This window comes from Acanthochromis polyacanthus, chromosome 7 (genome assembly GCF_021347895.1).
Source record: "Acanthochromis polyacanthus isolate Apoly-LR-REF ecotype Palm Island chromosome 7, KAUST_Apoly_ChrSc, whole genome shotgun sequence".
NCBI classification, from domain to species: Eukaryota; Metazoa; Chordata; class Actinopteri; family Pomacentridae; genus Acanthochromis; species Acanthochromis polyacanthus.
This window is the reverse complement of record NC_067119.1, coordinates 16,910,681-16,934,348: the sequence shown is the minus strand read 5'-3', so window position 1 is coordinate 16,934,348 and position 23,668 is coordinate 16,910,681. Positions and strand designations below refer to the sequence as shown.

General features: G+C 39.0%; 1 protein-coding gene across 1 annotated transcript in view; it reads left to right on the top strand.

Annotated features, from left to right (window-relative positions):
• grid2 (glutamate receptor, ionotropic, delta 2) overlaps nucleotides 1-23,668 on the top strand; it is a 537,930-nt gene that overhangs the window by 314,857 nt on the left and 199,405 nt on the right. The window contains 1 exon segment of the mRNA XM_051950360.1: nucleotides 14,984-15,189. Within this exon segment, the coding sequence (XP_051806320.1) occupies nucleotides 14,984-15,189 (206 nt within the window).

The following is a 23,668-nucleotide window of genomic DNA, read 5'->3' as shown; positions in this document are numbered from 1 at the left end:
AGATGCACAGGCAAATGTGGATGTGCAGCCTGTACATATGCCTAGATATATGCCCGTATTTATCTTTATGCATCTTTCTGCCATTGACACATCAGTTTGCCTGCTTGTGTGTGCGTTGTCTCATTTTACCTTCCTTCCCTTTCTCTCTTGCCCTCTCTTTCCAGTCCATTAACTCTAACATTAGACTAGAAGCATCCTCTGCCCCTTTTATAAAGTGCTACCAGTGCCACTCAGCTTCATCACTCTCTGCTTCCTACAGAAATATCATTTTGCTGTTGCTAGCATGTGTGAGCAGGTATATTCATAAGGTGTAGGTGCAATGTGTCTGTGCATGCAGCATGTTACTGTTTTACTTTGTTTCCCCTCTCCTCCCTCTCTGGTATGGTCAAACTTACATGAATGACACCATCCATCACACAATTCGCCATCATAGCATCACGTGCTTGTACTAATCTTGTTTGCAGCTCACATCAGTAGATTGACTGGCGTTCACTGCAGGTCTTTACCTCATTTCCCTTCCATGGTCCTGCTCAGTCTGCTTTGTACTGGCACTTTCATTTGCAAAAGTAGTTTAACTCTGAGTCATTTAAAGGAGAGCATTGCTTGGGCGGTGCTCCTAACAGACTGAACCATTAACATACCCCATGTTTTGGATGTCACTCGAATAACTGATGCCAATGCAGATATTCCGCCAGTAACCGGATAACAAAAGCTTTAATATCTCTCATTGTTAGGCTGACAGACATATAGCACACCTAAAAGTTTCAGCCCATAGAATGCAGCGTAATAGCTTTCTGCCTCAGGTGATTCAGTGTTGATTTACTCCTTATAGCTGTAATGGAACTGCGTTTCACTCATCACAGTCAATTAACACAATTAATGTGTTGTATGCATTGATGTCCAATGGGATCTCTGCAGTGGGATTGTTTTGCAGTGTTTTCTCCAGGCTGGGGCCTCAATATTTCAAGACATTAAAGCATTTTATCAGTGTATTGAATACATTATGTCATCTAAAAGTATGTACTGACTAGGGAGCTCTACCAAGCAGTTTATATTGGATGAATATTGAATAGTGGCTAATGTGGGCCTTCTGAAAATGCCAGTCCCACATCTCAGAGGTGAGTGCAGTAAATATTATGATTAAATCAGCCCTGAGCAACACTTAGAGAGAGAATTTTGCCCAGTCTGCAAATTAATTGGTAGATATACCAACAGATAGATAGGAAGTGTGCTCAGAACTATAAACCTTCTCTGTGTGCCTCTTACACTCTTCCCATAACTTTTATTAGGTCACAGGCTTTGCGATTGCAATAACATCTGAGCCACAATGAACAAAGGGCCAGACAGATGAGTCAGTGTACCAAAATGTGTGTAGAAAGCTGCTGTTGTCACACATAGACAGTTAGCCCATGTTGGCTTGAATATGTAATATCACTTGCAGTAGTATCTCTTCCTTTTATACCACATTCTGCACTACTGTAAAAGCCTCCACTACACAGCATGAGGTCAACTTTTTTTAAATCTCCGTGCAAATTACCGACAAATATATTCATGCCCACTGGTTTAACGTTTATACTTTAAACTTAACCTTTCCATAATCAGGACTGAAAGCAGGAACACTCTTTTCCCCTCGCTAGACAGCTTTCAGTCAACTGTTCTAAATCCAAAGTCTGTCTATAAATGTGGTGTATTTCACACATAATATCTCCACAGTAGAGAAGCGCGCACACACACATACAGACACGCATGCATGCAGACACATTCATAACCCACTTAAATCCCTCTATCCCCTCTGTGCTCTGTGACCACTGATTCATCACATGGATCCTCTGGGTTTTGGCAGTGCTGTTCTCTCAGCCACAGAAGGCCCTTTAAAGATATCACCATTGTTCCCTAATGGCCTCACCCCCTGTTCAAGGAGAGAAGGGAGAGGCTAGAGCGCAAGAGAGAGGGGAAAAGAGAGCAAGGTGGAAAAAGAGAGGGAGAGAGAGACAGAGATGGCCTTTTAAGATGATAGCAATGTTCCCAAAAGGCCGTGCCTCCGTACAAGGAGAGTTCTTTAGAGAACAGACAGTCGATTGTGTCCTCTCAAATGAAGCTACGGTGCAACTGTCCCAATCCCTATTTTCAGCTCTACTGGTGCGTTCCGGACACTGAGAACACATGTTTTCTCTCTACCATCTCTCCCTCCTCTCACAGTTTAGCTCTTTTGCTCTCCCTCCGTTTTTCTTTCCTTTTCTGACTCCCACACTGTTGTACCACTTCTTTGCAGTCTTTCCTCAGGTATTTTGCATTCTCTATGTATTGTCTATTCTATGAAAACATGACAGACAATTGCTGCTGAGTATACCTGCTGAGTGACCTTGTCCATAATCCAGTCTGAACTACAGCAACACTGGCCTCATTGAGCAAATGCAGGAAGTACCACTTAGTGGTAATAACACTGTTGACATTAAGATGATTTGTTTTGTTTTGCTTTTAGCCAATGACAAGTAGGGCCTGAGGCACAATAGTAAAAGGTTATAGCGGAACCAGAGCCGTTTTAAAGGTGTGATGCTGACAGTTTTGTTTTTTTTTTATGAGGAGAAATCACTAAAAGTGCTTATAGTTGGGACAAATCTGTTTTGTTTAATGAAAATGAAACTGTGTGAAAATGTTTCAAGGCCTTAAATGTAATCAAGAGTAAACATTTCACCCAAAATACTAATTAAATTCCTAAAAAAAAAGACCCTACAAAGAAGGTTACATGTCTGTAGGTTGACTGCTTCTGAGTCCGTTGCATCCACATGAGTCAAAGCTCTTTACTTCACCAAGGTTACTGTATAAATGCTGCATTTCAGCCGTAGTGGTCAGTGGGGCAACACGTGTCAGCTTAGTGCTTTATGTCTGTTGCACATTACCTGTATGTCTGCACTTCTAAATATTTTAGCACAGGTTCATAAATTAAATATGAAATCCATATAATAAACCGGTGTTCACCTTAGAGGGAAGCCATTTATACCAGGATTTTTTTTTTTGCACCAAAGCAGTTCATAGATGCCGCAGTGTCTTGGGTCTGCGCCCTGTGCTAAAAGTTTTTAGATAGATTGTAACCCATGTACATTGCCAATAAACGTGCCACTGTCACCTTGAATAGTGCTGCCTGTTAATGGCTTTACAATAAAACCTTTCTGTAATTTGGTCATTAGTGAGTAATTAGCCAGATGAGAATCAGTAGAAAACTCCTCTCATTAGATTTCCTGTTTCTTCCCATCACGCAGTGAAATGTCAAGAACTGATGTTATGACTTCTACAATGAAGAGGGTATAGCATATTGTGTCTGCTGATGTCACCTCACCTTGTTGCATCTGCTCTTTTGTAGAGGTGCACAAAGGAAAAAATACTTGACTTGTGCATATCGGGAAAAAGCATATAATGAGCAGAGTATAGAGTAATAACATAAGGAAGAAAAAAAGATGATATGGATATAGAAATGCTTCAAGCAGAGAGTAAAAAGAAATCACTGTTGTGGTGTTAATGGATATAGGAATTAACATGGTAGTAAAATCTGCTTTTTATTGTTTAAATCACATGTGTATATTTTAAGAATAAAGGCAATGATAAAATAAATAAATAAATAAATCTCTGAAATTTAAAATGCCAAAATTTTATGAAAGTCTTCACATAAGAAGACTTGTAGGTAAAATCCCAGTGTACATCTGATCTCTCCACAGGGTTCACATAATCATATCAAGCAAAGGCAGGGAACAGGAAAGTTCTTCTGGGATTTTTTTTTTCTTTTCAAATGGTTTTACTGCCACTAAATGAGGGAAAAAAAATCTGAAACTGACAGGTAACAATGAAACTCTTTATTTATTACTTTCCCTTATTGCCTGAAACTTTATTTCCAATTTTTAATATATTGGGAAACCTAGACATATTTGAAAATGATTTAAAGTGACTGAATTGCATTGCAATAGATATCAAAATGTTAAAACCACTTCCCATTTAGATGTTAATTTAAATGTAGGATTTATGGTCAAAACGCACAAGCATGGATGCCAACCAAAATATTATACCAAATTAGACTCTTTCTTTCTTTCTGTCTTTCTTTCTTTCTTTCTTTCTTTCTTTCTTTCTTTCTTTCTTTCTTTCTTTCTTTCTTTCTTTCTTTTAACTTTGCATCCAAATTCCCCCCTACACTTCCATGATTTTGTTACAAAATACATGCTCAGCCCCACACTTGTAAGAAAAACAGTCTCCAACTTTGAAGTTCCCATGTAATACATGACTTGCTAACCCATACTGAAGGTGGATCTGAAACACAAAGAGCAACAAGCTAAAATCATACCTGATTTAAATTTGCCCATCACCCTCTTTGAAGTAAGTCCTTGTGCAGCAATGCAGCACTCACAGCGCTCCTGCCACACTTGGAAAGCTGCCAGAAATCCTGTTCTGTTAGCATGCATATCAAGTACTATCTGTGATGTGTGCAGAATCTTCTCTACTGTGTCAACATGGTGACCCTGACACTTGAATTTCATTTTGGTCAAGAAGAAAGAAGCACGGGGTGCCAGATCTTGAGTCGGATGGGTAGGAAGTGATAACTGTGTAGTTGTGGCCGAATAGCCAGTGTGTAATTGATGTGCTATGTTTGGGTGGGGACCGCAAATGGAGCACACAAATGCAGTCGTGCCATCGCTCCAGTCATTTCTGCCAAATGTTCTCTCACAAATGTCTCAGGGCATTACAGTAGAACACAATGGTGACAGTCTAAACCCATGGGACAAATGCATGGTGGAAAACTACAAGCACATCTATACACCGAAAAGTGTTGTTTGGTGTATAGATCTTTAGCCATAGATTCAACTCTTGTCACCAGTGATGATTCTCGACATGAAGGTTTGCTCATTCCGGACCGCTGACTGGCATGAAACATGATGTTTGCTCTCTGCTCCAGTTTGAGGTCAATAAATCCCAAATGTGCACCTGCCATATCACACATGATCCTGACTTATGACAGTTGCTACTCTCACCTTTACGTGTGTGGCAATGCCTCATTAATGTACACATAGCAGGAACCGTCTTGGAACATTTTGATCACACCTTGCAGTCTGTGAACTTAATTGTTCATAATTAACTTGTTTTGTTTTTGTTTTTGTTTTTCTTATTTTACTCACAGTTATGTGGTCCAGTTTTCTACTCATCTTTCTGTGTTTGCCTGTGCACCATCTGGTCCCAGTCACAAGTTATCCATTTTCGAGGTTTATCACAATAAATACAGCTGTGTGTTACACACCCATTATGTCACCAGGCCCGTATAATGATAGGTCATAACATAAAGCAGGAAGGGTGAAGATGAGGGCAGAGAGCTAAGAAGCAAGGAAATGCATGCATACTTGCATGATTGGATGGATATCTATTGTAACGGTAGTGATGCCCAGAGACACTGCGTGGGGGGAGGCAGGGAGGAGATGACAGATGGGTTGAAAGAAATACATGAAAGCCAGGCCAACAGAGGCACGGGGAAGTTGATGATAAAGGCAAATTCAGAGACATGCAGTCAAACAGGTACACTCATGAGCCAAACACCAAAGATCTACAAGCTTTATACAGGGAGGTCAGGCTTTACTTTGAAAAACTGTGCTGTAGAGGAGACGGAGAGTAAAACAGACAAAGATAGAAGAGATTGTGAATATATAAGGGAAAATAGAAACACTAAAGCAGAAAGGGGATAGGGACACAGATCTAAAGACATAACGGATTTGATAGGGCACAGACATAGGCAGTCAGCAAAAAAAAAAAAAAAAGATGAATGCAAAACAACTATAAAGGGTGTGAAACATTTTACAAAAGTCTGTGACCCCAGAGGAGTAGTTAACATCCTTGGAGGTCACTGGAGGGGAAATGTCTTCAGCAATAAAAAAGTTGAACTGGAGAGAAGAAGAGAGGTAAACCTAAAGCAAAGTGGAGAGCGACCTAGCGATATTAGTATCTTACAGCACTAAGAATATGGAGGCCAAGTCATGCAAAAACAGTGTTTTATGAAAGCCCAGGTGGTCCACTGGATGTTGCTGTTTTGCATTCTAGTTGCAGTGCACCTTCATCTTCTTTTGAGTTGTATTGTGATTCGAAAATGTCTTTATCTTGTAGCCTCATTTCCCGAATAGTGTATGCTAGCAGAATATAAAGTACAACATTTTTTTTTTTTTTTCTATTTCATAGGCCCACAAGAGGAGAGGGGTCATAAACAAGAAAAAAACAATCCAAAAATATCAATAAGTATACATATTTGTTTATATTCAGGGGAGGACTTGCTCTGTAGATATGGACATTGGCACAAGGACTGGGAGAGCAGTGGATTGTCTCTGGCTGCACAACAAAGCAAGAAAGCAGTACATCCACATCCAGTGGTCACTGGAGGCTAGAATCCCAGAGAATCTGTTTTTGAAATGGATATCTGTCTACCATTTTTTTTTTTTCCCGACTTTGAGCACTGATATTTGTCAGGTAGCATGGGCAGCTAAGTCAATGTCAAAACAGCTCAGGGCATAGGAAGGTCAAGGTAAAGAAAAAAAAGTTAATAAAGTAAAGAAACAAAGAAGCAAGCTTAGCAAAGATGAGAAAAGTTCCGACACTTGAGGTACAGTTGAGTGACACTTTAAAGGAAAATCCAACATAAAGTGTATTAGTATTATTATGTGTGGAACCAGAACAGTTTTGGTGTGCCTTGACAGTGATTTTTTGGACCACTACTGGAAGGAACACCATTCATTTGAAAAATATTCAGTCATTTTTGATGATGGTGATGGGGATTGCTGCCTAAAAGCATGGCCCAGCGTCTCCCATACTTGTTCATTTGGATTGATTTGGACATGTGAGTCACATCATTTCCATACTCATCAAATCATTCACTTTTCCCTCCTACCCTAAGGATGGATTTGTCATCCTGGAAAAGATCAGTCCCACCAGGATAGAAATTTTGGTCAGAGAATAAAGGCAACCACTCAGAACAACTTTGTAATGATTTGCAGTGACCCTTTCTAGAAGGTGACAAGTGGATCCTTATCATTCCAGCAAAAGTCAGTACTGTAAGTAGCAAAAATAGGTAGCCTAATAGACTACCGATGAGTTATGGCTGAAAGCAGTTTTTCCCATAAGAAGGTAAACTTCACAAAAGGTTCAGGTCCCTAGGGCTGTTTGTTTTTTTTTTTTTTTGTTTTTTTTTTAACACGTTCAGCCACGACTTCAATGGAGGAATGAAACTTTCAGAGCTAGGCTTACAAGAGCATTGCATTCTATGTTTAGGCTCAATCTATATTTTAAGAGCCACTGATAAATATGGAGTGAGTGGCTTCTCTATATAGACACAATAAATTCAAATATACCAGTCACAAATAAGGGAGCTACACAGGCTGCAACTACATGCATCATCAAACCAGTTTGTCATGTCAAACTTCCCCCTATATTAAATGGATAGAAATAAGTCAGACTTACTCTACACTTCCTTCAGCTTTCCCTAGCAGGGAACGAAACTCATTTGTCAGCTTGGCATCCATGGCAGCAAAAACCTCACATTATGACCTGGACAATGAGCAATCAAGCATCACTCGTGTTTGGGACGCAAGCACCAATCAGTGGGAAAAGTCTGGTCACTTGGGTAGCTCAGTCAAGCTGTTATGATGGATGTGGCATGATCGGATGGATGGATGGATGGATGTATAATCAGACAGACAAAACCTCTTTCTAAAGTTGGTAATGCTTGGCTATTCTCTAGTATCATTGAAACAATAGTTGTCAGCCCAGGTTTTGAAAGCCTCAGGCAGGGAGAGTAAGGTTGGAACAGAGAAGGACAGCGGAGAGAAAGGCCTGAAACTGTGAAGTCGGACGCAAAGTGAAATTGCACAGTTACAAAATTTAGCATCTTCTTTATTATTTTAAGAAGGGAAAGACTTGCAAGTCACAGGGAGTGAAACAAGGAGAACAGGGGAACAGGGATGCTCTGACAGACAGCAAGGGAGTTGCATAGGCTGAATCTCATTTGCAGATGTTTGATGTTTTCCCTTTTCTCAATACTCTGGGGAACCTTGGATGTGTTAACACCTCTTTCTGGACTGTTGGTCCAATATATTCCTTCACAGTGCAAAGTTCACCTCCAGGCTTTCTCTTTCTTTCTATCCTTCCACTAAAACAGCATTCTTAGCATAAACACCAGCCAGGCTTTGTTAACATATCTGGTATTTTTTTCCCCATTTAAAGGTGCTAAATGGCCTCAAATCATGTGCATTGTTTTAAATGGTCATTATATTACAAGAAGAGGCTAATTTTAACCTTTTTCTACGTAGCTTATGTTGCCTATGTAATCAGTCATTTCACCAGTTGCACCCAGTATTTTATTAACAGTTGTAAATGCTGTTACGTGGTGTAAAAAATTACTGTCAGAGTTGAAATAAACCAGCACTGACATTTAGTAGAACAGGTCTCCAGCGTGGAATTGACGGACATTGCACATGAGACAGAGTACGCCTCTTAGAGTAGAACAACAGCATGGACTTTACACACTCTCAAAATGAGATTCTGCCTGAGAGAATAGAAAGCAAACCGAGGGAGGTTTCAGATGAAAAGCCAAGGGAAGAAAGACGAATGAGGGAAAAGCAAGCAGGGGAGAAAATAGTGGTGTTTCTGAACACAGACAGAGTACCAGTGAGGTCGGTACATGCAGGTGAAATCCCCGCATGCTGTTGGCTGCTACACTACATTAACTCTAGCTTTCACTTTGAGCCAGGGACTTGGAGAAAAGATGGGATGGATGGGGAAAGAAGGGAAGCCTGACAAATGGGGGGGAAAGGGACACACATGGACCCTTATGTCATACAAGGCTTAACCTTGTTTTACAAGGAATTATGAAAATCTTTCCATGTAATAAGCTCTCTTTGCAAAATACTTTTTTCATTCACTTTTGTATCTCTTGAAAAGCAATGATCAACACTGTCATATTACAAGGTGGAGAGAAAGTGCTCCAAGAAAGCCGTCAGTTTGCATAACGTGAATATACTGTATATATGTCCTTGTCATCTTCAGTTGATACATGGCTGGATTTATTTATTGATTTATTTTTACCATGGGTCATATAATTTCAACATTTGTTATGCTCTTTGTTCAGAAATTAAGCGATAACTACAAGGCGCATTTACAAAATAGGTTTAAGAGTTTAGTATAGAGCATTGCTGCAAAAAAACATAATGTCTTATGTACCAGTTTAAAGTAATATTGGGTTCTGGTGCCAAAAGATGTTGTGAAGTAGCGTACAGACACTGCAGAAGTTTGCTGAATGTTGCAAAAACCACTTAAGTGACAGCAGATAACATGGCAGCAGTAATACAGTCATCTCTATTAGATGAAGAGGCCTGGGACTGTGGGAATGCGCAATATGTCTTTGCATGGCCGACTCAGGAGGAGTGGCTGAGTGAGGTGACAGCACATGGGGGAAAAGCTGTTGAGGTGATGGGTGATCATGGTGTTAATGGAGCGGTACTGTCTCCCAGAGGAATGTTTCTCAAACAGATGGTTGCCTGGGTGGGCAAGGTCGGTGACAATTTTACCCGTCTTTTTATCCGCTATCGTGTCCTGAAGCTCCTTGATGTGAAGTAGCTGACAGTCAATGATCCGCTCAGCAGTGGGGAGGCACATGCTCGAATCGTGTCCTTTGAACAGCAGGAGACAGAAACGCAACCAAACTTTGATGTCAGGCATGAGGATGCTTTTTACTACAAATGTGTAAAATTGGACCAGCATATGTTCACATTTGAAAGTCGTTTTTTCTTTTTTGTCTAAGTAGGGGTTAAAAAACATTTATTTACTGTATATCTTAAACATTAAAACTGACATCATTTATCTCTCATGCATGTCTGGCCATTTTTTTTTGTTTTATTTTGCAATAAATTCTATGATTCATATCTATATTTATTGAATGCAGTTCATTTCACGAATAGTTGTATCAAGTGTGCTTTCATTATTTCTGTATCTCTTTCTTCGGGTGTCCACTTTGTCTTCACCTGCAAACTAGCAATGCATATTGCAGTGTTTACACGAGGGATCTTTTTTCTTTGTTTGTTTTGTTTATATTATAAGCTAATGCACATTTTGGTATTTCTTGCATCATGGCTTGTACAAGTGATTACAGATAGACGGTTAAGTATTGAATGCAGTGAGTATGAATGAGCTGTATGCAGTGAGACAGTTGGGTTTGTTCTTTCCTCTCAAAGCGAAGCAAGACAAATACATTAGACACACAACCTGAACTGTAAGCTGGGGTGGAGAATGGATTGATGATGGCAAGTAAAGCCAGTCTGACCCTCCAGGCAGACTGCAAGAATGGCTGACAGGCAGATGTGCAGGTACAAGGGAAACAAAGAGGCCTATAATACACCTGTTAAAATAGGCAAAGAAAGTGTACAGACACTTGAGACGATTGGTAGGCATATGTTGGTAAAAACTGGATAAGAAGAAGGAAAAAAAACAGACAGGCGTCTTTCTCTAAAGCTTTTCGATTCTGCTGATATCCAAAATTTGTCACGATAGAGAACAGAAATTAGGTGTTGTAAAACAAAATTGTAGCCTTATACCACTGATTATAAACCATGACAGATCTAGAGATTTAAGAGCTAAGCTTAAATCTGTTTAACATGGTAGAAGAATATAGCTTGTAGTGTGTGTTTGTTTCTGTGTGTACATGTACGTAGATTGTTTTGACCGAGTTTACACTGATTTTAACTGCTGAAGATCGAAAAATGATTGTATCTTTGCCTTTATTGGGATGAAGAAGAAGAATCATGCCCAACTTCAGCACTATGGTGATTTTGGCTCCTCCAACCTACAGTTAATGGAGTTGAGTCACAGCACTTGTGACAATGACCGTGTTACCAATGATAATACAGTTAACAGTAATTACTTATGCAGCACATGATTATTTCTGCTAATTAATTATAGTAATTAGATTTCCGTGGCTTGATAACTCGGTGTTCCCGGACAGATCATAGAAGGGTTGTTTTGCCTTTAAAGATGCTGTGTTTGTTTATCAACCTTTTCTCCTCATCTCATCAACACAGAGAGACACTGCCAGAGTTAGTGAGTAAGCCATGAGAGCTGATAGAGACACTGTATTATTTTTTAAATGAATACTTTAATGACAATACATTTTGCTCATGCTAGACACACAGATTTGTCCACAGTGAAACTCCCTTGTAAACAGACTGTGTGCCCAGCTGTTGTCTTGTGGAGTTCTGCACCTGCATATATGTATACTGTGTCTGTACTGCTGTGCCTCTTGAGTGCTTGTTTGAGAAAGGAGATAGAGTTCCAGCTGCTATCACTTGGGTGTTATGTTTTTCCATGCCATGTTGTTGTTGCTGAAAGATTGACAACATTCTTATTTAATATCCCTTGATGGTAGAAGAAGAGTCAATATGATATTTGACACACACAAACTTTCCCCGTTTAACCCTGTGAACTCATCGTGGTTTTGATATTTTTCACTGGATGTCATTTATGTTATTTCTGAATTACTTCTTTGAGCAATCAGTGCTATTGCATAGTGTCTCTCCTTTTAATACGTTGTTAAACCTCCAAAATTTGGCATTGATGAAATCGCACCATCGCCCCAGCCCTGCGGCCCTTAACAAGTCTAATCAATCCACTTAATTGCTCAGCCGCGACACCGGCAATGACGGCAGTGTCATCCTTTTTCCATATCAGATAGATCATTAGGTAGTTGCTTTACATAGCAAGACACACACGCACATCTTCTCTGACATCATTAGCAGTGGTCTCAACCAAAGTGCCTTAATTAGGATTACCTTGACCTGCAATGTAGCTCATTAAGAACAGAGGAGTTCATGCAGTAGAACTTACTGCGGCATGCTGGTTTTGTTATCATACAAAAATATCTCTTAACAGAGATAATTATAGTGGTTGGTACTTCCTTTTTGAAAAACTCTTAACTGTGTCATAAGTTATTTGCTCTCTTAGTGTTCAGACAGTTAAGTGGGTTTAGCAGAAATGTGGCACTTTTTGGATAATTCTACCTTGTTCTAACAGCACAGATACTGCATGTACAGATAATCAGTGCAATAAATTCATGTGTGATTGATGGTCCAGTATTACAACCCAAACAAAATCCATTTCCATATATATTTAGAGATGTACATTTACACGAATATAGCAGCCCGATCTCACGAGGATTCGTGAAACTGTCACGTAAGTTTTAGTTTCGGTTTCGTGTGCACCAACACGATTTCGTCATGTTTTTCGTGCCGCTCACCACGAAATGCGCACCAATGTATTTTAAACGGCGGACTTTTCGTGCCACCCAGAACGTATTTCAAACGAATGTGTGTATTATATTTTTAATGTAAAACCATGGCGAATCCAACGCTATATTTTGCATGACATCGTCCCTAACCATAACCCTAACCATAACCATAACCCGGTGGTACACTTACCTTTTTTTTTTTTTTTTTCCCAATTTGCATAGGAATGTCAAGAATGTCCGGCGGCCGGCGGCCGCAAACGCGATCACACAAGCAGTATACGCCGATGGACAGCTTAGATCGTCATGAATCCGCTGGTATAAACCACTTTCAGCTGTGATTACCACAGCGGGTTTCGTTGTGAGCAACACGAAAAACATTTCGTGGTGAGCGGCACGAAAAACATGACGAAATCGTGTTGGTGCGCACGAAAAAGAAACAAAAAATTTACGTAACAGTTTCACGAATCCCCGTGAGACCGTGTTGAATATAGTCCATATAAGACTGACAAATGAATGAATTGGGCTAAAATAGAAATAAGCTTTTAGATATCAAACTTTTGATGACTCACTACCATGTGTTTTTGTTTTCAGATCTTCCCTACCTATTTTGGGTGTGTGTGCGCCTGTAAGAAAGGGTTATCTGTAGTATGCTTTATGTATTCAAACTTTGAGAAAGAAATCTATTACACACGTGGACAAAATTTTTGGTACCCCTCAGTTAAAGAAGGAAAAACCCACAATTCTCACTGAAATCACTTGAAACTCACAAAAGTAACAATAAATAAAAATTTATTGAAAATTGAATAATCAAAAACAGCCATTACTTTTGAATTGTTGATTAACATAATTATTTAAAAAAAACAAACTAATGAAACAGGCCTGGACAAAAATGATGGTACCTCTATAAAAGATTGAAAACTATTTGACCAGAGTGACATGATTAACTCAGGTGTGTCATTTAATTGACATCACAGGTGTTTCCAAACTCATAATCAGTCAGTCTGCCTATTTAAAGGGAGACAAGTAGTCACCCTGCTGTTTGGTGAAAAGGTGTGTACCACACTGAACATGGACAACAGAAAGCGAAGGAGAGAATTGTCCCAGGACATCCGAAAAAAAATTATAGACAAACATCTTAAAGGTAAAGGCTATAAGACCATCTCTAAACAGCTTGAAGTTCCTGTGACAACAGTGGCTCATATTATTCAGAAGTTCAAGACCCACGGGACAGTAGCCAACCTCCCTGGATGTGGCCGCAAGAGGAAAATTGATGACAAATTGAAGAGACGGATCGTTCGAATTGTATCCAAAGAGCCCAGAGCAACCTCCAAAGAAATTAAAGGTGAACTCCAAGGCCAAGGTACATCAGTGTCAGATCGCACCATTCGTCGTTGTTTGAGCCAAAGTGGACTTCATGGGAGACGACCAAGGAGGACACCACTGCTGAAAAAAACTCATAAAAAAGCGAGACTGGAATTTGCAAAAATGCATGTTGACAAGCCACAAAGCTTCTGGGAGAATGTCCTTTGGACAGATGAGACCAAACTGGAGCTTTTTGGTAAGGCACATCAACTCTATGTTCATAGACTCAAAAACCAAGCATACGAAGAAAAGAACACTGTCCCTACGGTGAAACATGGAGGAGGCTCAGTAATGTTTTGGGGCTGCTTTGCTGCATCTGGCACAGGGTGTCTTGAAAGTGTGCAAGGTACGATGAAATCTGAAGACTATCAAGGCATTCTGGAGAGAAATGTGCTGCCTAGTGTCAGAAAGCTTGGTCTCAGTCGCAGGTCATGGGTCTTCCAACAGGACAACGATCCAAAACACACAGCCAAAAACACCCAAGAATGGCTGAGAGAAAAGCGTTGGACTATTCTAAAGTGGCCTTCTATGAGCCCAGATCTGAATCCCATTGAACATATGTGGAAGGAGCTGAAACATGCCATTTGGAGAAGACACCCATCAAACCTGAGACAACTGGAGCTGTTTGCTCATGAGGAGTGGGCCAAAATGCCTGTTGACAGCTGCAGAACGCTCATTGACAAATACAGAAATCGTTTAATTGCAGTGATTGCCTCAAAAGGTTGTGCAACAAAATATTAAGTTATGGGTACCATCATTTTTGTCCAGCCCTATTTCATTAGTTTGTTTTTTTAAATAATTATGTTAATCAACAATTCAAAAGTGATGGCTGATTTTGATTATTTAATTTTCAATAAATTTTTATTTATTGTTACTTTTGTGAGTTTCAAGTGATTTCAGTGAGAATTGTGGGTTTTTCCTTCTTTAACTGAGGGGTACCAACAATTTTGTCCACGTGTGTAAATACCACCATACTATATATATAATGTTGTCAACAAAAGCTGTATCTCAGATTAACACAAGGGATAAAATGTGACTAGCACAAATGCCCACAGTGCAGGGAATCACTCCCAGTAAGAGCTGATGAATGGGGATATTTGCTGAACCTATTCATGCAGAGAGATAACCCATCAGCTGTAACAGAGAATATGGTGTAAAGTCATCAGCGATGGTCTTAATATTTCTGCTAAATCTTTGTCTATGTGCAGCATATTTATCTCTCACCGTGTCTTCATCCTGTCGCTTTATTGCATAATGCCTTTAGAAGAATGTGTTTGTTGCTCTACAGCCAAATATATAATCACACCTCTACATCTGTCTCTGTTTCTCTAGATATCCGTGGTATTGAGGATTTCCTTGATTGGACTTCTCAGCAAGGAATGGACGTATCTCTTCAGAAGGTGGAATCTAATATTAACACGATGATCTCAAGTATGTTCAGAACAATGCGTACGGAAGAGCTGCATCGCTATAGAGATACACTACGCAGAGCTGTGCTGTTCATGAGCCCAGCTACTGCCAAGGCCTTTATCACAGAGGTAAGGAGGGTGTTTTTTAAATAATGTTTTTTGGCATTTATTATGTATAGGACAGTGGAGAGAGACAGGAAACATGGGTAGAAGAGTAGGGCACTGACATTCAGTAAATGGCCATGACCTGGATTTGAACCAATGACCACCAGCTGAGCTGTCTGGACTCCTCGGGAGGGTGGTTTTTGACCCCATATTTTTCAGTCAATAAAATGGACAACACCAGTAAAAGTTTTTAAAAGACCCCCATAGCACTATTTATTGGGAAGTTAGCATATCTTGACGATCAAAAAGATTGAGAAATGAAAAAGAGCTGTGGAAATTAGTGCAGATCCTACGAGACTGGAATCAATCAGTAAATGATTTATTTGTCAAACTTCATCTAAATGAATATGCCAGCACAGACTGAGTCTGTTGACTTCATGCATACTACAGATATACAGACTTCATATATTACTGTAGATGAAGTGCAGTACTCATCAACACAGTAGACTTGGTTTTTCCATGACAGATGTGTATTTCTGTGGTAAAGATTATTTTGAAGGACTTTTATGGCATACAGCGGTACCCATCACGTTACCGGGAGCATGCTTCTCTAATTCAAGTAGGCTTCCTGTCCCTCTAATAATCAGATGATTTTAATCAAAACATTCATTGAATTGTATTCGGATTTATATTTGTTTATTTGTTTTGTTTAGTTTTCCTTAATACATATAATTGGCTTCCGGGTGGATTACAAACTAGTTAGGACAAGTTAAGGCTCTGAATTTCTCACTGAAAAATTAAGAAATCAGTAAGTGCATGGATGGTTGTATGTCTGTTCTTTGCTCGTCTGTCTGATGTATTGCCGGGAACCAGTGTTGAGTCTAGTGTGAAGTTGTTAGAATTAGCCTTTTTCAAATAAACATAAAGAGATAAACATTAAAGCACCTGGTTACAACAGTATAGGGCTGACTACAACGTAATGATGTCATCAGTTACAACACAGTGCATCTTAGAAACGGCTTTGTCTGGTCAAAGCATGGATTCCCCTGAAGAACAAGCTGTAGCCATGAAAACCTGGACATGATTGTTCTTTTAGACACAGACCAAACAATGTGGTGTTCTGTGAGTGCTACAAACCGGAAATGGCTTCCCACACTAGTACAACTGCTGCACAAGCACAGCATCCCAGAATGCTTTGTTGAGGCTGCAGCAACAGTCAGCACAGTCCTGTTTACTTTGTCTCAAGCCAAGCTTGATGTAGGCTATCAGAATTTTAACACAGAGAACATATTCTGTTAGTAGTAGTCACAAAATTGATTTCATAAATGTTTCTTCATCGCCCCCATTTCCGCATTGCTATGATGGTAATGTAATGTTAAATTATGTGTCATCCAGCATTGCTATTCGACCTTTTTGTACTTTGTGTTTACTTAAACTAATTACTGTTGTTACATTCTGTAAATCCACTCTCATGGATTACTGTCTTTGCCCCACAGTGATGCAAAAAGACGTGTGATTATCTTAGCTGCATATTATTGTCTGATCAGACATCTGAAAAACATGAGCTGTTACTATAATAATAATAATAATAATAATAATAATAATTATTATTATTATTATTATTATTATTATTATTATATTATTACACAGCAATGACATGGGAAATGAATGATGATGCTTTTCGATAATTAATTATAATATTTACAATAATAGATACATTTGTCATATTAATTGAAAGAAACAATCATTACAGCAATTAGTTTAAAATTAATCATTAGGTGCAGCCTTAGACTGCATTGTATTTAAAGCGCCTGTATTGAAAGAGGTAAGGCCAACCCTTTCTCTCTACAGTGCAGGTTGTACCTAATGAGGTGTCAGCAAATTCTAGTTTTAATGTCAGTGTTATGACAACCCAGTGCAGTCAGTGTCGATCATTAAGTACTTTGGATTGAATGAGTGGTCACTGATACTGAGAAAGCTGCAAACATCAATAAAGGGGGCCAAGCAGTCATCTCACAAATAACAGGGAGAATGTGATTGGGTGCTGCACCAAGCGGTACAAGCAGCAGACTTTTATCATACAGTATAGCCAACAGAGGACCTAATATGCTTAAATATTCATTTAATCAATACACAGATTGTGTCATAATTTATTTCTGTATTTTTTAACAGTACAAGGTAAAACAAATGCCCTGATGCCAATGTCACAAGCTGCCCTTCAAGTACTTTGTTGCCTTTCTGTCTTAGAAAGGTTACGGTCACTGTCAGTTTGTAAAAATGTTTAGTGCCAACCATACATGTGCCACTTCATTAACAATAAAAAAGCACTGAAGCAGTTTTCAGCATGAAGTTAGGACCAGATTGTGTGTTCATTCATGATTCATTGTGTTCCTGAAACAATATTTTAAAGAGCACATTCAATCATAGCAATGGTATGTCATCGTATTTTAATGCAATTGATTATAGTCATTAAAGTGTGGACTTTTTTTCATCATATGCATGAACACATAGTTATAAATGTACAAATTTAAAAGACAAGAACATTGTTAAATTAACTACAATTGTGTTCTTGTGGAAGATGATCAGAGTTTTTGAGATGGAACAACTTTTAAAAATTAGTGAAAACCTAAGAAATATTTTAGCAGTTAATCAACAAATTCAAATAAATGATCCTTTTGTTGGATTTATTGATTTTTGTTTTGTCATTTTAAATAGTTTTTCTACTTTACCGGTACTTTCTTTATTTCTTTCTTTAATATTTTATGTATTTACTATTGCACCTGCCCTTAATTTTAATAGAATGTAAACTAACTGCTAAAGCTGGGTTAGGACCGAGAATAGACCTTTATATCTTGTCTCTAAAAGATATGATCAAATAATATTTAGAGAGGCAAGCTCCACTGGTAAATCACCCTGTATGATGTCAGCGCTCTGTGGGACAACAAACCATTCAACAATGGGAGAGTGTGAATAAATGCATGTGTTAGTGGGTCATTACAATCCCTGCTCCAAACTGCAGACACTGTATGGTATAAAACTTAACACACCGCCAGTCCCCTATTGGCCAACGCTCAAATTATTTCACCAAGGGTTTCAGACATGATTTCAAACCGAGTCAAGCTTTACCCACAGAGGGCAGAGAGAATGCCCCACGTATGCTACAATGTCCCCTGTTAGTGAATGTGTAGGAATGCTCTGATCCACTGTTGGTAAGGTGTGCATGTGCATTAAAACACAAAGACACACATTCCCCAGTGTTTCCATCATGCCCTTTATCTCCGCAAGAGAAGACAATTAGAGGCGTTCCTTTTGCTCTTATACATAAATGATATGGAGGTCATGGTTGAAAGCAATAGGCTCTAGCATTAGTTATGAATTCATAATTCGAAGTGGTAGGATGGGGTGTAATCCCATGTGTCATGTTCTCATCTCAGTTTAATTAAAAGTGACCTCGGAAAGAGCAATTGCAATCTAATTTGGTTGGAGGCGTGACAGGGAGGGGGTAAAAAATGGGGTGTTATTTTGTGACTGTGAGTGTGTTAATGCTACTGTGTTGGTGTTTCCGTGGCTGTCTGTTATAGTCTTAGCCTTTTGAGTGTACCATGGAAGCATGCAGAAGTTAGAACTCTTGCTGGCTATACTGCAGACAGCAGTGTGCCTCAAAGATTTTCACCCTTGAACATCCAATCTTTGGCATTTTTTAACAAAATTTTGACCACTAAAGAACAGATTAACGCCAAAGAAAACTCACAAGAATAATTTTTTGGTTGCCAAGGTGCTCTGAGTACATAAGTGCAGGAAACTGCCTGCTTATACATTGAATAGAAGAAAACTAACACGGGTTGCCCCTGTTACTTGAGTTTTGGCATACAACATTTTGGCAATGAAGCATTTTATCAAATATAATGGACAACAGATGGGACTGAGACAATAGTTTGAAATGGAAAATCTGTTTTTTAAAATAAGATTTAAAAAAAAAAAACATTCAAGAATTAAAAATGGAAATTGATTTTTTTTAATGCATCGTTACTCTCATCTATTTATCTGTATGATAAGATCTGATCGACAGTAGTTGTAGGGAATTGCTGTTGCTACTCTACAGTATGGAGGTGTTGGCCTCCATTTTAGCATGTGACTGGAACCCAAATTAGTTTTCGAGAGTTTCTCTCTCTTTCCTTCGGGAAGGTTGACAAAGCAGTCATTTAATCTAATTTAGTCAGACATCAAGTGGAGAGGGGTTTCTGAGATGAAGTGTCAAGAGATGGTAGAGATTGGTAGATAAGATTGATGATCGCAGATGTCTCTCTCTCTACCTGCCAAGTTGGTGAGGGAGGGTGAGAGACAGATACAAGGCTTGAAAGACAAACACAGACAGTCAGACAGACATGTGGAGACTGAAGGAGATGAGTGGGACCTTGCTGTATCTTTATCAGTTATTTGTAAGGTCATTTGTCACAGAAAGCACCTCCCATCCAGATGCATTAGTCCCTGATGGTACATGTGAATGGAAAGCTGTTCCAAAATTACAAGGCTTGACAGAAGGAGAGAGAAAGCACGTGAGGAGAGCGATCAGCAAATGGAGGACAATTAAGACACTGCAAGAAATTGCCAAATTTAGCCTTCCCTAGCCTTAAAGAATATGCAATTTTCATCTGTTATCATATCACTATTTATTTCTGACCAGTGTGATGTTTCTTCCTGTTTTGCTACTTTGTATGGTCTGTCTTGCTTGCCTTTTTTTCTTTTCTTTTCTTTCTTTTTTTTTCTTTACTTCATTTCAAAAATCAACCAAGCATACTGGAGGTCATCAGACAGATGATGTTCACCTAGGCTGTGGGGCTGGGGAAGATTTAGAAGCTTGCCTGTCCGCTTGCTCCTTTTTTCCTCCTTGATCTAGACATTTTGTAGATAGTGATTTGTCTCTTATAAGCATATTTATTTGTTGTGTAGCTTTGCAGTCTGGTTTCATAAAATTACTTAAATTTTTTGCTTTTATCATACATGTTCTCCCTCCTGTCTTTATCTGAATTGAAATATTTGGTAAACATTCATGATTGGATCGGTGAAGTCTCGAGCTCAATCATTTTTCCACAGAGCAAGAACTGAAAATGCATTAGGAAGGGATTATCCGAAACCTGTATGCACAAGAAGAATATTTAAGACGCAACCAATCAGCAGTGTCAGTATGTTTTTAACAGCACTGAGAGTCTTTTGATAACAACTGTGTTGGCAGAAGAAAATAAATAAATAAGCAAATTTGAAAAATTCAATGTGACATTGAAAAAAATTTTAATAGTTAATGGTACTTTCACTCTGCTAAAAGAGAAAAGTAAGTTTTTATGTCTCCTTTTTTGAATTAAATGACAAAATCATTCTTTTGCTAATGTATGTTGTCTGTGTGTCTGATGATGAAATACCGTGACCTGTGGTGTGTTGCACCGTAGATTCTGTGGGCCTCACCTGTATTCTCTGCCTTCACCAACTGTAATATAACCAGTGAACTGCAGCTGATTTATATGGGCACTTCAGAAAATATTTAGACTTATTCGTTTTTTGCACATTTATAGTGTTGTAAATTTAATTTTGCATGATTATAATTGCCATTCATCCAATCAATAAACATTCAATAACACACAATGACACATATTTTAGACCCTTTATGAAAGCCCCTTTGGCAGCAATTACAGGTATTAGTCTTCTTTGGTAAATCTGTACAGCCTTTGCACACTCAGATTTGGCTGCTTGATGCATTTTTTATGGTACATCCGCTCAAGCTCCTTCCGATCGGATGGGAAGTGTCTATGAACAGTGATCTCTGGCCTCTTCACTAATGCCATATTGGGTTATGTCAGGATTTTGGCTGAGCCATTTCAGGATAGTCAGAGGCTTCTGATGAAGCCACTTCAGGGTTTTATTTGTATACTTCATGTCACCGTGGTTGTAAGGTGAAGCATGCATGTATGCTTTTCACATCTTGTCCCTGCCACTGAGAAGCACCCTCATAATGTGATGCTACCACCACTATGTTTCACTGCTCTGTTAATACTGATGGTATTAGCAAAAGATGAGCAATGTGTGATGCTCACTACATATTATGCTTTGAGTTCTGCCCAAAGAGTTCAAAATTTGTCCCTTCAGACATGACATACCCTTTCCTCATGCTCGGGGTCATTTAAATGCTGTTTAACAAACACAATGATGTGTACTCACTAGGGCTGGACCCGAATATCCCGAATATCCAAATATTCGTTCGCTACGGCGGTATATTAATTTTGGTATCCAAATTTTCCCCCCTGTCCGGACGTTACCGGGCGGAAAGAATGGGGCGTTACTGTCTTCCCTCCGCCTTCAGCCCACATCGGCTCAGGCTGTCGTGTGATCACATAAACATATACACATATGTCTATGACATATACACATACATCTATGTGATCAGCCCTTCCTCCCCCCAGACGAAAATATTCGGAGCTCGTCTCTTCCCTTTGCCTTCGGCCCACTTCGGCTCATCCCGCCGCCTTCGGCTCATCTCGGCTCATCCATTCGTGTTTGTTACCACCACCCGAATGGCCAGGAATGAATATTCGGATATTCGTCTTTAATAGGGCCCGAATATTCGGAGGTCAGAAACCACTAGCCTTTCTATATGAAAGATCTGATTGATTGAGTCCTACTGACAGGATCAGTCCTCCAACAGTTTCTCACATCTCTGCAGTGCACTTCTCAAGCTCCATTGGAGTGATTTTCAGGTTCTCTTCTTTCTGGGTTTCTCAGTTTCACATAAAATTTGCCTTTTGGCTCATTTCTTCCTTATTGTATCTTTATTTCAAGTCTCTGCCCTTGCTTACATGTGATTTGTAGCTTTTATATTCCTGTTGTGAGGTGAGTTCACACAGGGAAAAAAAAAAAAAAAAAACTTAGTCCAACATCTGCTTGATTCTCAGTCAAATGAGGGACGTCCGTGAAATTCACCACACAAACGTCTGGATATGTTCTGAGACACAACGTGCTTGTTCAATTTTCTGCATTATTTAACATTTCTCTGTTCTGTTGCCTTTTTTCAGTCTAGTACATATAGGTGATTGTAGTTGCTACTGGCAGCGAGGCTCTTTCTTGGTACATACATCTATTCTCTCTATTTCATGTAGACAGAAGAGCAAAGTGGGTTTTTTTGTTTGTTTTTTGACCTGCAACCATTGTCTTGTTAAATTTATTCCTCGCAATGAATTATGAATTGCTTCCCTAGACTTGCTCAGCTAATAAAGTACCAATAACACAATTATTTCAAGATAGAAAAAAATCATTGCAATCATTGCTGTGACGTTTTATTACAGTTAAAATATGCCTGTGATTCTTAGTGGCTGAAACACAAAGCAACGAAACAGACAGTGTGACATATTTTCTTAAACAAAACTAAAAAGTCACGCAGATTCATATCCAAAAGTACTTTATAGCAGTGTAGTGGTAATCGGAGAATCCGTGTTTTCTGCATTGTCAGTGTTCATTGCAGAAGGATTTAAGGAGAGGGCCATTGTAACTTATATTAACTTTAAACGGGAGAAAATATGACTCAGGCGAGGCACAGTCTTGTCACAGACTTTTCAGTTTTGTTAATCTGTAGTTTTAACAATCTCTGCAGGGAAATTATTTTGTAACAGTTGCTCAAGTGGTACATCTAAATTAAACCATTAAACTGTTAATTTGATTGGAAAGTTGTAAATTTAGCTGAAAGAAGAATTATATAACTGGATGACCACGGGATGGGAGGACCTCCTGTGAAGTTCAGTGGAGCATCTTGACATTGTTAGTCTTGGGTTGTTCCTCCGCAAGCCAAAACACTGTGCAGGAGGGTAGGAGACGTTGTCCATGGTGGAGAAAACGTCCGACAACATCAGATTGTCCAGTGCTAACCCCCTACTCTAAAAACCATATTCTGCTCATTCATAGTCAATACTTTATCACAACTCATCAGTCATTTTCTTGGCAGGAGCTTGAAATAATGGCTGCATGATCATCACATGAACAAAAGTACTAGTATTTGGACATTATATAATACAGTGTTGTTGTGAGTCAGAATCCACTCTGACAGAATTAGTCTTCTGTCTCACTTTATCTCTTTCGCAAACACACACAGACACACACAGATTTCATTTTAGATGCAAAGAAGTGGAAAATATGAATTTTGCCATTTGATCTCAAAGCGTTAAAATTTAAAAACATTGCCATTTTGGAACTATTTTCTCTTTAACTGACGTTTCTTACTTGAAGGCCATTGAAACGATTGCAAGATTATTCCTGTGATGAGAGATGCCACAAATGAAACATGAAGAAAAATATAAAAATATCCTCGATAAGATATGTTGAATAATGTATTCACTGAACATGACTCCATCCACTGCAAAAGTTGTTATTTTTTTCTTAAATAAGGGCTGCTCTCATAGCTGTCCACTGTCTTTGATGAGTGGAAGAAACATCTGATAGTGATGCTTGAACAGAGACATGTGAC